At 50.8% G+C, this 13,083-nt stretch overlaps 1 protein-coding gene across 6 annotated transcripts in view; it reads left to right on the top strand.

Annotated features, from left to right (window-relative positions):
- Positions 1-12,797, top strand: part of RGS6 (regulator of G-protein signaling 6) — a 556,008-nt gene extending 543,211 nt beyond the window's left edge. For 3 of the 6 annotated variants that reach the window (XM_012656073.1, XM_012656077.1, XM_012656074.1), the window contains one exon: positions 12,384-12,685. In XM_012656073.1, coding sequence (XP_012511527.1) covers positions 12,384-12,434 — 51 coding nt within the window. In that variant the 3' untranslated portion in view covers positions 12,435-12,685. Of the gene's footprint in view, positions 1-3,488; positions 3,556-12,383 lie in introns of all 6 variants that reach the window. The other 3 variants (XR_001137974.1, XM_012656078.1, XM_012656076.1) reach the window with 3 other exon arrangements.
- Positions 12,798-13,083: the final 286 nt, after the last annotated feature.

Consider the following 13,083-nt stretch of genomic DNA (forward strand, 5'->3'; position numbering starts at 1 on the left):
CTGTTTGCGTTTGTCTTCCAGAGTGAGTGGATTACTGCAGAGGGCAAAACTAGAACAAATGGCTAGAAAATGTGGGGACTGTCACTCTACTAAAAATATTCTAACAGTAGTCACTACCCAACAATGGACTATGTCACCCCAAGGAGCAATGAGCTCCCTGGTTAACCGTTTAGAAGCTGAATGGCCAGGGATGTTGTAGAGTAGCTTTCTGCACTGGGTCCCCTGGCCTCTTGCAACTGGGATGCCATGCCACATTAAATAGTTCTTACATGGATCTTACTGCATTCCATTCTGTGCTTTACAAATGGGTGGTAGAAAGGGAGAATGGATTATATGAAGGGCATCTGCTGAGATTGGAGGAGGGGAATCCAAAGGATTCCAAGTAGACCCTGCCTTGAGGGAGAAAATGCCAGATGATGGCACACTCAAAGCAAGGGCAACTGTCAAGAAGTGGAATTACTGCCCTTCACATGTCATTCTTGCCTGGTTTGTTGTTGTTGTTGTTGTTGCTATTGTTAATTTGGTTTGGGTTGGTTTGGGTTTTTGTTTTGTTTTTTGTTTTTTTGTCAGTTTCTGCTGTAGCAGCTGAGCTTTGGGCAATAGGGCTGTCTCCCCTGAATGCCTAAAAGGAGGTCAGCAAGTGGAGGACGCAGGTGCCGGCTGGCACAGGAGGCTGGCGGCTGTAGTGCAGAGGCTGAGCACAGCCAGGAGTGGCCATGTTCGTGGGTGCCCAGGCCCTGGGTTGGAGAAAGCTTAGCCTGTCATAGTTCCCATCCAGAAAGCATGCTTTGTTGAAAGCATAAAAGATGGTAAAGCCACTTGCCTTGTACTCAATGCCAGTTGCAGATTCCAGGTGCACAAGCTGACACCAAAGTCGTCTCAGCCTGGCCAAGAGCAGAGCCTGCCCCCAGAGACCTCGGACTGAGGAGAAACTGCCCTCCTAGGTTCCTCTCCTCGAGCCCTGCATGGGGACTCATCCTCAGCCCCGCCCAGGGGAAGGGAAGGGCCTCCATGTCACATGCCTTCCAGCTGTCCTAAGAGCCAACCCAATTGCTGATGACATTCCCTCCTCTCTGGGCTTCACTAGGGCTGCTTTCAGCTCATCGTGGGATTGTATAATTATGGTGATTATAGCTTGTGGCTTTTTTCCTCTCTTCATCTTTTGCTTTCAAATTCTTTGAGGCCTCTCATTAAACATGGAGATCATGGTAAAGTCAGCAAAGCTTTAATAAGACACTTTTAAAGCTGAAGAAAGCCCAGTCAGACTTGATTGTTACCATGTTCTCTCAGACATTCCTTTAAAACTGTTAGGCACAATTGTAAGAGGTGGGGAAGAGGCAGGAGCAGGGCTCCGGGGCACCTATACTGACTCACAGGGCTGGAGGACCAGTCTACACCGTGCCCTGGCCTCTCCTGCCTGCACCAGGAGCATGGTGCATCTGAACCCCCATGTCCAATAGGAAAAGACAGACTGTCAACAAGGACAGAAAGCCTTGCCTTAACATCAGAGCAGATTATGTTGGGAAATGGAGATGGAGCATCCAATACGAAACTCACCCCATCTTCTAATCTGCAGCAAAAGTAGTGGGGAAATTCTGGTGGGTTCTCTGTCCTCAATGGTGCTGGAAGATTCTGGGGAATTCATAATTCTGCATATTAAAGATGTAAAGGAGTCAACTGTTAGCATTCATGAGTGATCATGATCTGGTGGTCACATACTTGGTGGAGGTTTCCTGGGTAATGACACAGCTTCGGATCTCATTATCTGCTAGCCCTCGACCACAGCTTTCTTGAATAGTTATCATATCTGTAGGACATCATGAGAAGGACCACCTAGAAGGAATGTGGGCTGGTTGGTGGCCTCCAGAGCCCCCTGACCTGCTGTTCAGTAGGTCTGTCCAGGTTTGATGTCAGGGTCTCTTCATTTCCATGTGTCCCAGGAATTGTAAAGACACCCGCACAGCGAGGTCCATCTTGCTCCAGCAGGAGTGTGTTTTGGGAAGGCCCCTGATTGGTCCCTCATGACTTGGGCAGCTTCTCTAAGCCTCAGTTTCCTCATCTGTAAAAGGGAGATAAGAGTAAATGATTAATTGGGAAAAAATGCATAAAGCTCTTTGCACACTGTTTATAGTGCACATACTTCACAGGTATAGCTCTTAGTGTTATTTTCATCATTATGGTGCTATTTGAAGCCCATGCTTAGCTGTGTACTTATTACCTTATTTAATTTCCAACAATAGTCTGCCAGGTAGGGATCATTACATTTATTTTGCAGTTGAGGGTGGGTAAGTGGGTATCTCATTTATGACAGTGTATGCAAAGTGCATTTATTGTAGTGATTGGCTCATGGTAACTACTCAATAAAGGTAGCTGTTATTATGGGCTTCTTTTTAAAGTCAACTCAGAGAGGTAGTTTCTCTGTTTTCCCTGGGAGTGGAGGAGCTATGGTGCCCAGCAGGCCAGCTTGGACTCTGTGGTCGATTTCTTGGAGCCCCGGAGCACTTCCCAGGAAGCCATGGGAGATGGGGGGCTTGTCAGCCTATGAGGTGCCAGAAGGCAGGCAGAGCCACTGGTCAAACACTATATGTTGGCAGGATCTGGCATTTGGTCCCCTATGGAGGTTTAGGACCCTAAGATGCCTCCTGCTACAAGACACAGATCAAAACTGGTTCTGCCCATGATAAGAGCATGAAATCCAATACTCCAAATGCAGCCCTCCGTGTGACCGAAGCCTCATTCCCAGAAACACTCACCTCTCAGCTGCCTGCCTGCCTGGGGCCACCCTGAGCAACACAACCTCAACAAGTCCAGTCGCTCCATCTGCCAGATAAACCCAGGTTTCTCTTTTTTAACCACTTATTCCAAGGTGAGGTTATTGGAGGTGTCAGAAGCAAGTAGCAGGGGATGCTCTGAAATCCCCCGATAAACCAGCCCCCTGGGGTGGGTGCTCCTACTGCTTGTAGCACCCCCAGACACAGTGGAGAGGCCGTTTCCACTGACACGAATGGATGGCTTTTTCCTGGGGAGAATTCCGTTTCTATATATGTATTTTAAGGTAAATGCTTTAAGTTTGTATTAGTATTTGTAGTGTATCAAAGATGGGCATCGTAGGAGCGGACATAAAACTCTACAGCCAATTATGCAATGGCTTATGCACCTTGCATGAGATGCTTCTGTGAGTACCTGTGGTGCAAACCTGCATGTGAACTTGTGCACAGGTGTATACACGTGTGCACAGGCATATACACGTGTTCGCAGGTGTATACACAGGTGCATGTGCCGCCTGCCTGGTGTTCGCCTTGGTGTTCAGTGTATGGTGCGTGCGTAACCATATGCTGCGGACCTGCACACGCCCGTGTTGCATGGATTGCATCCCCGCCGCAGCTGTGTGCATGTCTGGGCAGGGGCTCCTCTAAAGCCACAGGTCTTCACAGTTTCAGCTGGATAAGTTATTCTTCACTTCCCTTCCTAAAAACACAATTGCCTAGTGCTGCTGGCGCAGAGTCAGAATGGCCGCTGCATTTCCCCCCCGAGGTGGCTTCCTTCCAGCAGTGGGTGAGTGATCCCGGCGTCTGCACACTCTCTAACCTCTGGGCTCCTGCACAGAAGGTGTTCCCCAATCTGAAAGAGATGATGTTTGTCCGTGGCCTTATCTCTGCCCACCACTCCTGTTCTCGTCCCCTGCTTCTAGGGATGGTCAGTGGCACCCATTTCTTGTTGTCCCCACCTCTTTTGCACATTTTTTGCACCCAGAATTTTTCCTTACTAAGAAGCAAGGAGCTGGGGGGTCCAGAAATGATGCTGTGATGAGTCCCTTGTCCCAGAAGCAGTGTACAAATAACATCCTTAATAACATTGATCCAGGAACTCGCTTCTCCTCATTCCCTAGCAGAACAGGACAGAAGTGCTTGCTACCTTGGAGGGCGCTTTTAAATCCAGTAGCAGCATCCTTAGGCTTAATCTCCTGGCTAAAGATTTCACCACCCTTCTTCCATGGGCCCAAGGCCAAGTCCTGCAGGAAACTTAGAAATCTCACATTTCTATGTACTAGACCACCAGGGGAGAAGGATGCTGGAAAACACTGACCATCTACTATCCCATGGGGACCAAAAAACATCTCAGCCACACGCGAAAAGAGTCTGTAGGAAAGCGAGAAGGTTCTCTTTGGCTAGGAATTCCAACAACCCAAGTTTCTATCCCAGCATTTCTTGAAAATGCTGCTGCACTTTTGCAAGTTAGGAATGCATGCCTGATAAATGGCTGCTGAATTGCATTCCGGGTAGCAGGGAGGAAAGAGAAATGAGCTGGCCCTGTTTGTGTCTGCATTCGAGTGGACATGGACATTCACTGAAGTGTTAGGCTTTTTTAAGGGATGGGAGGTTAGCAAGTTGACTGTGCCTTCTAGGCTCTATCTTGGCAGCTGGCTTAACCAGGGACCCCAACCAATGTACATGTTTTGAGTGAACATGTTTACAGGAGATGCTAAGTGCCCTTAGGAGGATGGCGTTACAGTCCCCATAGGACCTGGGGAAAATCACATACTGCCAAGCAGGTGACTTTCTCTTGCTGCTTCGTCCACAATATCAAGTTACTGAGCCACAGCTGCACTCACCCCTGTAGTCATAGTCAAAGGTTATTCGAACTTCCTAGTTAGAAAAAAGTAGCATCAAGTTGGTGCCTATAGCAACACAGCCATGTCCCTGTTTCCTTGAGTCTTTCAGCCTTTGCCTAATTTGGAGTGAACCAGAGCTTAGATGCCAAAGTATGTTTGGGAAGGAGGAGGAGGAAGAGGAGGAGGAAAGGAAGAGGTGGGCATCAAATGGGCCACAGGAGGCATGCTACTGAGGGGTCTTGCAAGCAGAACGACCCCCTGCACTCCACTCCTGAGGCCACCAACAATTTCCTGCAAGCTAAGTGTAGAAAGAGCAACAGGGTTGTTCGGCTGGATGAGAGGAAGGAGAGAGGAGAGATCTGCTATGAAAAGGGGGCATTTCCACTGCATCGGGATAAAGAGTAGCAGGGAGAATGGAAACTTGGGAAGGAGACCAGGGAGTCTATGCCTGGCATTCTGCTGCCAACGTAGGGCTCAGCTGCTGAGCCTGGTCTCGCCTGGCGTCCCTGCCTGCTTCCAGATTTGTCCCTGCTCAGCTGGGGGGCCATGAGGAGGGTCCCCCATCACTCACCAAAACTGGCAGGCAGAAGTTGGCCTCTGCGAAGAGCCCCATAAGTGATGAGCGTGGTGGGGGTAGAGGTCAGAGGTGCCAGGAACAGCGCTAGGGAGGGCTCCCCCCACCTGGCTGGGCACCCCCACTTAGGCACTTGGCCTGGAATGATTTGAAATGAGGTTGGTTCTAATTGGAGTAAGGCCCCCCTGCCTGCCCCACCTTAGAAAGGTAAACATCACACCTGCTTCTGTCCTCCCTGGAACAGTTGCCATGTGTGTTCCCAGAGGCATCAGCACCAACAACACAAGGCCACAAACAGAATGGTGGCTTCACCTGGCCTGACCGGCAGCCTTAAGTCCACATGCACCAAGCCGTGACGACCTGCACCCTAGCTCAGCGTGGTACCCAAAGGCTCCTTTGGCCAGGCCTATTGGCCAGATGACACCTCCCCTCTCTCAGGATCCCAAATGAGGTGAAGGGAAGCAGCTTAGCAGAGGAGAAACTCCTGGGATGGGCTCAAGCGTGCTCAGCAGCTGAAGCTGCTTTCTCCGAGAGGTTGAGAAAATCAGCCTGCGTTGTCCAGAGAGGTTGCCCAGTGTGGGTGGGCCTGGGAGCGTCCGTAGTCCCTGAGCAGCGTTCCCATCCGCCTCCTTCCTTGCGAGTGACGGTCATGTGCAAAGTAGAAAGTGTACGGGTCACGAGGGCCGACCTGCTCGGCCCTGCCACTGACTAGCCACATGCTCTCAGGCAGGTGACTCAAGCTCTGTGGGAGTCTGTTTCTCATCCATTTGGTGGGCTTACGGGGATTCCTAACTGGCAGGGACGTTGTGGACATCAGGGCGGTGTTCGTGAAATGCCCAGTGGGCGTGACACACCATAGCTGCTCAACGGTCAATCGACGGAGAGCTGTCAGTGACTGTCCTTGGCAGCCGACCTGTGTCCCTGGTCACGGGACCCTCCCTGCCCTGCCACCATCAAGGCCCAGGCTGTTTGAAGACAAGGGTCCTGGGAAAGGGAGGGTACATGCCATGTCGATGCCACTCTGCTGAACAGGAATAAGAAACTCAAACAGAAATGCCCTGGGAGATCAGAGGATAGGTTGGACCTTTTATATTTAATCCAGATAGGAGAAGTGGTAATTCATCTTTGCTAAATTCAAAAATGTTAAATAAAATTTTTAGAAGCACTAGTAGTTGCCAATACACGATAGAATAAGGTGGCTGAACCCGCTAATGGTTTCATTGATGTTTTGTGGGAATTGCATTCCGGTAGATTCCATATCTCCACCATCGACGTGGCAAAACCTGGGTGTTTATGCCACGGTACATAAGAAGGTGGCTGTTTCAAAAGAATCCATGTTTTCTTTTGCTCATATTCCTTTTTTTTTTTAAGACAGAGTCTCTCTCTGTCGCCTGGGCTAGAGTGCCGTGGCCTCAGCCTAGCTCACAGCAACCTCAAACTCCTGGCTCAAGCGATCCTCCAGCCTCAGGCTCCTGAGTAGCTGGGACTACAGGCACGTGCCACCATACCCAAATAATTTTTCTGTTTTTTGTAGAGATGGAGTCTCACTCTAGCTCAGACTCATATTCCTTATATTTTTAACAGGTCTAGGTTTACTTACACATGAGTGTACTTACTGTATGTTAATTCTTCAGCCAGTGAACTTTTTTTTATCAACCCACCTTTAATCTGTTCCTCGATTTTTTTTAAATCCCGGTGTTGTTTTATGTTTGTGGTATATCTTCTTATAAAAACAGTTGAATAAAGAGAATATTTTAAAACCACATAAAATGCCCTGACATGTCTGAGAGCTCAGAAAGCGTGGCAAGGACCTGGGGGTGACACAGACCCCGGGAACAGATCTGTGCAGGCCCCTGCCCTCCCCACCATGGAAGGGTGAGAAAGCCAGGACGGCCCCTGCCTTCCTGTGCCGCGTTGGCCAGCTCTGCTGCAGACAGCCATGTGTAATCTTTAATTTTTCCATTTCATCGGCCCCGCCTTGCTTCACAAACCTGAATGGAGGAGGATAAGAGAAAGAGAGTTAAAAAGTGTTTTGAAATTATTCTATATAATGTATGAATTTTCTTACCATCCCCTGCCAGAGTTTCTCAGACCCTTTAACCATCCCAAGCAGACGGCACTCTCTCTCTCCCTAATTTTAAACATCACTGAGAAAGGAGGTGCCATGGAATTCCTTGTACTCCCTTTTAAAATCATTTGTTTTGCTTTGTTGCGTGGAGAAGGGGCACAGAGGGGTGACAACCTCCAGGGAGTCACCCGAGGAAGTAAGACAGGTCCTTGGCTTCTCCCCCCTGCAGAGCCCAAGCCTAGCCCCTACCTTTCCACCTGGCTCTTGGGCGCCTCTCCCCACCCCACCCCCCAGGCCTGTAAGTCCACACGCACATCCTTTATGAACTTGAGTGTCATCTACTCATAGGTGACCTTCAAGCTGCTTCAAGACAGCATATCTCTGGGGCCTCCCACTTCTTGCCTGCAGAGGTCACTTGGTGAGCCCTGTTCGGCAAAACACTATTTTTCTTTAGCAAGGATGAAAAATACCTGTGCATCACACCAAAGGGATCAGTTTGGGTCGGTGGGGGCTAGAAATAGTGTTCCAAATTAGTTCTGTTGCAGCCCAGTTCCCCTAGCCGAGGAATCTGGGTTTCTCCTCTTCTGGAGGGGGAAGCACCAAATTTCTCCAAAGGCCGAGATGGGCCTAGCAGCTTCGAAGGAGTAGGAGATGGGAGACTCCAAGGCAGAGGATATGTGATAGCTGGGGTTTTATTCCTAATCATTTTTTTTGTTTATTTTGAAGGTATAATTATATACAGTAAAATGGACAGATCTGAAGTGTACGGCTCAATGAATCTGACAAGTGTAGACACCCCTGTAACCTGTCCCCCAGCACCCTAGAAAGTTCCCTCATGCCCCTTTTCAATCAGTTTCATCCCTCTCCCCCGGGGGCAACCATGGTTGATTCCCTTCCCCATAATAGCCTGGAGTTTGACTTGTTGGACTTGAGATCTGTAACTTTGGTCATGTGTCACCTGGGCAAATCAGCAAGAGAATCTCATCAGCAGCTTAGATGTCCCTACTCCCTTAGCGTTGAAAAGGGCCCTCCTTGGGCCCCCAGTGCTTGGCACTGCTGCCCCCAACATGCCATCTGACCCCCGGGGCTACTCTGGGCCCCAGCCCTGTTCCCAGCCAAAGAATTTAGCATCAGTCTCCCAGGTAAGTGGCAAAAGCTTGCGGTAACCCAGATAGTGCATGCTTTGTTGATTAATATCTGGAAGTGCAATGCACAGAGCCACAGCATGTCAAGCAGCATGTTGATTTTTCTTAAAGTACTGCACAAAAGGGAGCTATTCCTTTTGTGCGTTTCCTTTCAGAAACAAAGGATTCCATGACCACCTTCTTCCAGGCTTCTAGCCGTCAAGATGGCCGCAGAGCTGACATGATTAATCAGAGTGGAGGGTGGGAGTTGAATGTGTGGGTGTTTGTGAACCCAGCACAGAGCCCACAGTCCATGAAATTGAAGGACCCAAAATTCTGCTGGATTACACTTTGCCAAATGTCTTGAAGGTGAAAAGCGCTTTGTCTGTCTGCAAAGCTCTGGTGTCCCTGGAATGTATCTTCTGCAGCTCGGTTCTTAATCACTGTATATTTTTTCACTTGGACAAAGGCTGCCTGCTAATAGCATTTTCAACCAGCCTCAGCTGCTTTGCTCAGCTACGCCAAGGCCTCAGGCTGAGCTGGCTGCAGTTTCCTGGCACCATGATCTGTTCCCAACTGACCAGCACTGAGGAACATCACACATTCACACCCTGAAAAAACTGCTTCCTCTGTAACTATGCAAATGCCAGGCACAGGCAGAATTACCACTCCCCTCCCTAAGTGGTTCCTTCAGGATCCCCCATACTGGAAGCAGGGATGACAGCACAAAGGAGGGAGGATGGAGCCCTAGAGGGTGCAGGGAGCTCTCCTTTCTCTGGGCAGAGCAACCAAGTGCCTCAGGAGCTTCCTGCAAGCCCACAGAGGCATATGCTTTGGGGCAGCTCATCTCTGAACACAGGTAGCCTCTGCTATCAGATTTCACTTTGATCGCTGAAAACTACAGGCACCTCAGCACTTCAGAAGGGAGGCAGCTGCTGAGCAAGTGTGATTGCAGGATTTCTTCCCCAAAGCCCTGGGCCAGGCATCTAGCCATGCCTGCATCCTGCATGATTAACTGCCTTCTAGCTTGAGCCTGCCCTCGCTCGCCCGGGAGGTCGCTGGGTAGCGGGTAGATTGCAGCTGGGCTGAGCTGCCTCCGGAGCCGACCTGAACCCACGTGACCTCCATCTTTAGCAGCAAAACTGGCATTTGGTAAATGTGTGAGTGCAGCAGTGGGGAGAGGGAGACAAAAATGCCAAACAACACCACCTGGATTGCTGAGAGGTTGGGAACAGTCCCCGGGGTGGCCCCTGGGCGGGTCAGCTGCACCATGCCACCCTGAAGACCTGGGAAACGGAAGCGGTTGGGAGGAGCAGCAGTGACAGGTTGGCCACAGGTCCTTGGCATCAGAGCTGTGAGTCTGAGCTCCAGGATCTAGGCAGGAAGAGATTAATTAGCACCTCCAAGCCCAGCATAGCAGGTTCTATAGAACTAGGAGGGGTTTGGTAGGAGAGCCTTAGGGCCGAATTCACCTAAAACAAATAGACAGACTATAATCCTCCAGAAATAGCATCTCCAACCTCCCTCAACCCACAGCCCCTCTCCAGCCAGCCAAAATGACCTTGCAAATCAGGATGAAACTGTTAAGGAGGGTTTGGGCAACTGGTAAACCTCACCTTCTTTGTCTCTGGGCCTTTAACATACACTCTGGCAACAGACTCCTATTCAGGAGCTTTAGAGATTTTTTTCCCCCACATCCTCAAGCTAAATCAGAGCCTTAAACTCTGTGTATAGTAAACCAGACCATATATATTTGGGTACACGATGTGTAACGTGGGGCCCTGGTGGAGGAGGGATGGGAGGAGGGGAGGAGCAGGTATTTGGCGTGTGGTTGCCACAGCAATAAGCAGCACCCAAGAGGAAAGCAGAATTCCTTCCCGCCTTTCATGAGGGCTGGGGTGGGCATGGGCGATGGGGGTGGAGAGGTTTGTGAGAGCCCCCACACTAGACCCAGAGGCCCCACATTGTCCCGGAGAGGACCCCACATGCATCCCCGTGCTTCCTGCCTTCGGGCCTGCAGCGAGCACGCCCATTCCCGGGTGACCCAACGGGATGACAAATGCCTGGTGCCATACGTAAGAAAGGGCACGCCAGGAGGGTACTGTGAGGTGTGGGCCGCAGAACCCGGCCTGGCGGAGTCCTTGAAGGACAGCCTCTGCCTTCTGAGAGGGATCGTTGGGCCTACCCTACTCTAGACAAAGGAGTAGCCATCCTGTTTTAGTGATTTTTCAAAGACCGATGTTATAACCCTCTAGGATTTAAAATAAAAAAAAATCTGATTAAGAAATCCTTAGGCTAGTATAAATGTATACTGCTGCAGGCTGAGTTTAGTGCATTTGAAGATTCAGATAAGGTTGCTGATGGGAAGATTTTGTGTGCGTGCGTGTGCATGCGTGTATGTGTGTGTGTGTGTGTGTGTGTGTGTGTGTATGTGCATGTTTAAGACAGAGGAGAGAAAAATGAAAAGTTTTGTCTCACTAGTGAAAATGGAGAGTGAACAAAGGGAAAAAACAGAGCAAGGGGAAAGGTAGGGAAAGGTAGACTTTCTGACAGCTCCTGAGGGCAGTTCTGTTTCTGGACAAGCTCCCATTCATGCCATCACATGGGAGGCCACGTCCCTCCATGGAGCTCTCAGGCAGATGCCACATTGTCCTCCATCCAGCAAACCCGTATCCTGTGTTGTTCATTTATTAGACATACCCATTATCCATCAATTCGTCAGTCAGCAGGTTTATTGAGTACCCCACCAGGCTTCACAAACCTGATCAATTGTTTTTAATTACATCTAGCTCACACGCAGCCAAGCCCAGCAAACAAGACGAGCCCTCACACCCCACTCAGAAATGAGCATGAGGAATTGCTGGCCCTTGCACTCTCACTGCTAAACCCCACAGCCCCTGCTGACGCGCGATCACGTGCCACCCTGCACAGATGGCGATGGTGTCACTGACCCGCTGTCAATAATAGGATGGGTTTTGAGTATTTTCCTAGATGCAGTGATCAATCTGCTTGGGATCAGCCACACTGTCCTCTAGCCCCCCGTCCGGTGGTATAGATTTCCAAAGAGGGGGAGCAGGAGAACGGGCACAGACCACGAAAGGAAAATGAGCAGAGTGACAAGCCTTGCTCATCTTCCCACCTCCACCCCCGCCCCGCTCTTGGTGCCCAGGCCCCAGTCCCTTCCAAGGTCAGGGGTCCCCAGCCACCTCTAGGCATGCAGATGGCTGGACTCCCGAGCACCTCTGTGCATCGTGCACCAGGCCTCAGGGGCCAGTTTACCTTTTTAGCGTCTGAGAAGAACTGCCACATAGGTTGAAGGGCTTGTGGACTTCCTGGTGGGGGGGTCATCAACTTGGCCTCTGGGTGCCACAGATGGGAGCAAGAACACAGGAGACGGGGGAGTGCACTGCCCGGGACCCACCGTGGCTCCAAGCCCCTGCAGATACCTTGTCAGTTTCACGGCGCCAGAACCTATCGTCAGGAGGGCCGGAAGCTTGTGTCTATCCTGCATTTCAAACAGGATTCGTGGTTCTTCTGCCTTCTTAAGACTAGTTAATTCATTAGTTTCCAATCACCCAGATCCGTGACCACTATCTAGTTGGGCCAACCCATGCTGCCTGACCTCAGTCCTCCCCAGTCCTTTTCCTTCCCCACTCGAATGATATCAAGTTCAGGGGCAGCCCACAGGCGTTAGGAAATGGTCCACCTAAGGGTTTAAATGCCTGGTGTTTGGTAAGTAAAATACCCACCTCCTCCCCCAAAAAGAGTACCAGCAACACACCCCCATTCCCCAACCCACCCTGGAGCGCTGGTTTTCCCTCCTGTCCCGAGTGAAGGCTCCCACACCTAGCGATCAAATATCAAGGTCAGCCAGGGTTGGTTGGTCATTTGACCTCCATGGCTCGTGCAATTAATTAATTAATTCACCTGTCTGGCTCTCTGTCTCTGTCCCTATCTGTGTGTGTGTGCACCTGTGTGTGCCTCTCTGTCACCGTCTCTCTGCAGGGAAAGTCGCTGGCGGGCAAGCGCCTCACCGGCCTGATGCAGTCCTCCTGACCGGGCCCGCGGACCCCACGGCCGCGCGGCGGCGCTCCACATCTGCGGACAGAGTTTCCTTGCAGGGAGATTTGGTCACTGTGAAGGAGAAAGAGTGAGGGCGATGAAGGGTGACAGTGGGGAGACTTCGGTGGGTGAACGGGGAGAGCAGAAAGAAAGAGCCCGGGGTCGGTGGTGGAGGCTCCGGTTTGCAACCCTCTCTTCCCTGCACAGTTGTGATCCAACACTCCGCTCTCTAAGAGGCCCCTGATGCTAACTCCTTCAGGGCAGAACACCGAGTGGGTTCCTGTCGCGACTGTCACTTGAGATTATATTATCCTCACTCCTCCTGCTGTCTGGGGGGCGGGTCACACCTTCTGGCAAACTCAAGAGGGACAAGAGCACATCCAGTATTACGCATCACCTCCCTGCCCTCTCTCTGGTGCACCTGCCATAGTTACAGCCACCTGGTCCCACCTGCCACTTTGTCTGCCCCACGTCTCTGCGGCCACCCTGGTATCATCCACTCCACGTCCTCAGCACTAGAGCAGCCTCATGGTTTGCTTCCCCTCGAGTTTGCCCCATCCCCTTTGAGACCAGCTTTCGGAGAGGTCTCCACTGGCGTGGTGGCTGTCCTCTCTCTGGTCCTGTCAAATGTCTCGAGTCCAGC

The sequence above is a fragment of the Propithecus coquereli genome, unplaced genomic scaffold (genome assembly GCF_000956105.1).
Source record: "Propithecus coquereli isolate 6110/MARCELLA unplaced genomic scaffold, Pcoq_1.0 Scaffold5, whole genome shotgun sequence".
NCBI lineage: Eukaryota > Metazoa > Chordata > Mammalia > Primates > Indriidae > Propithecus > Propithecus coquereli.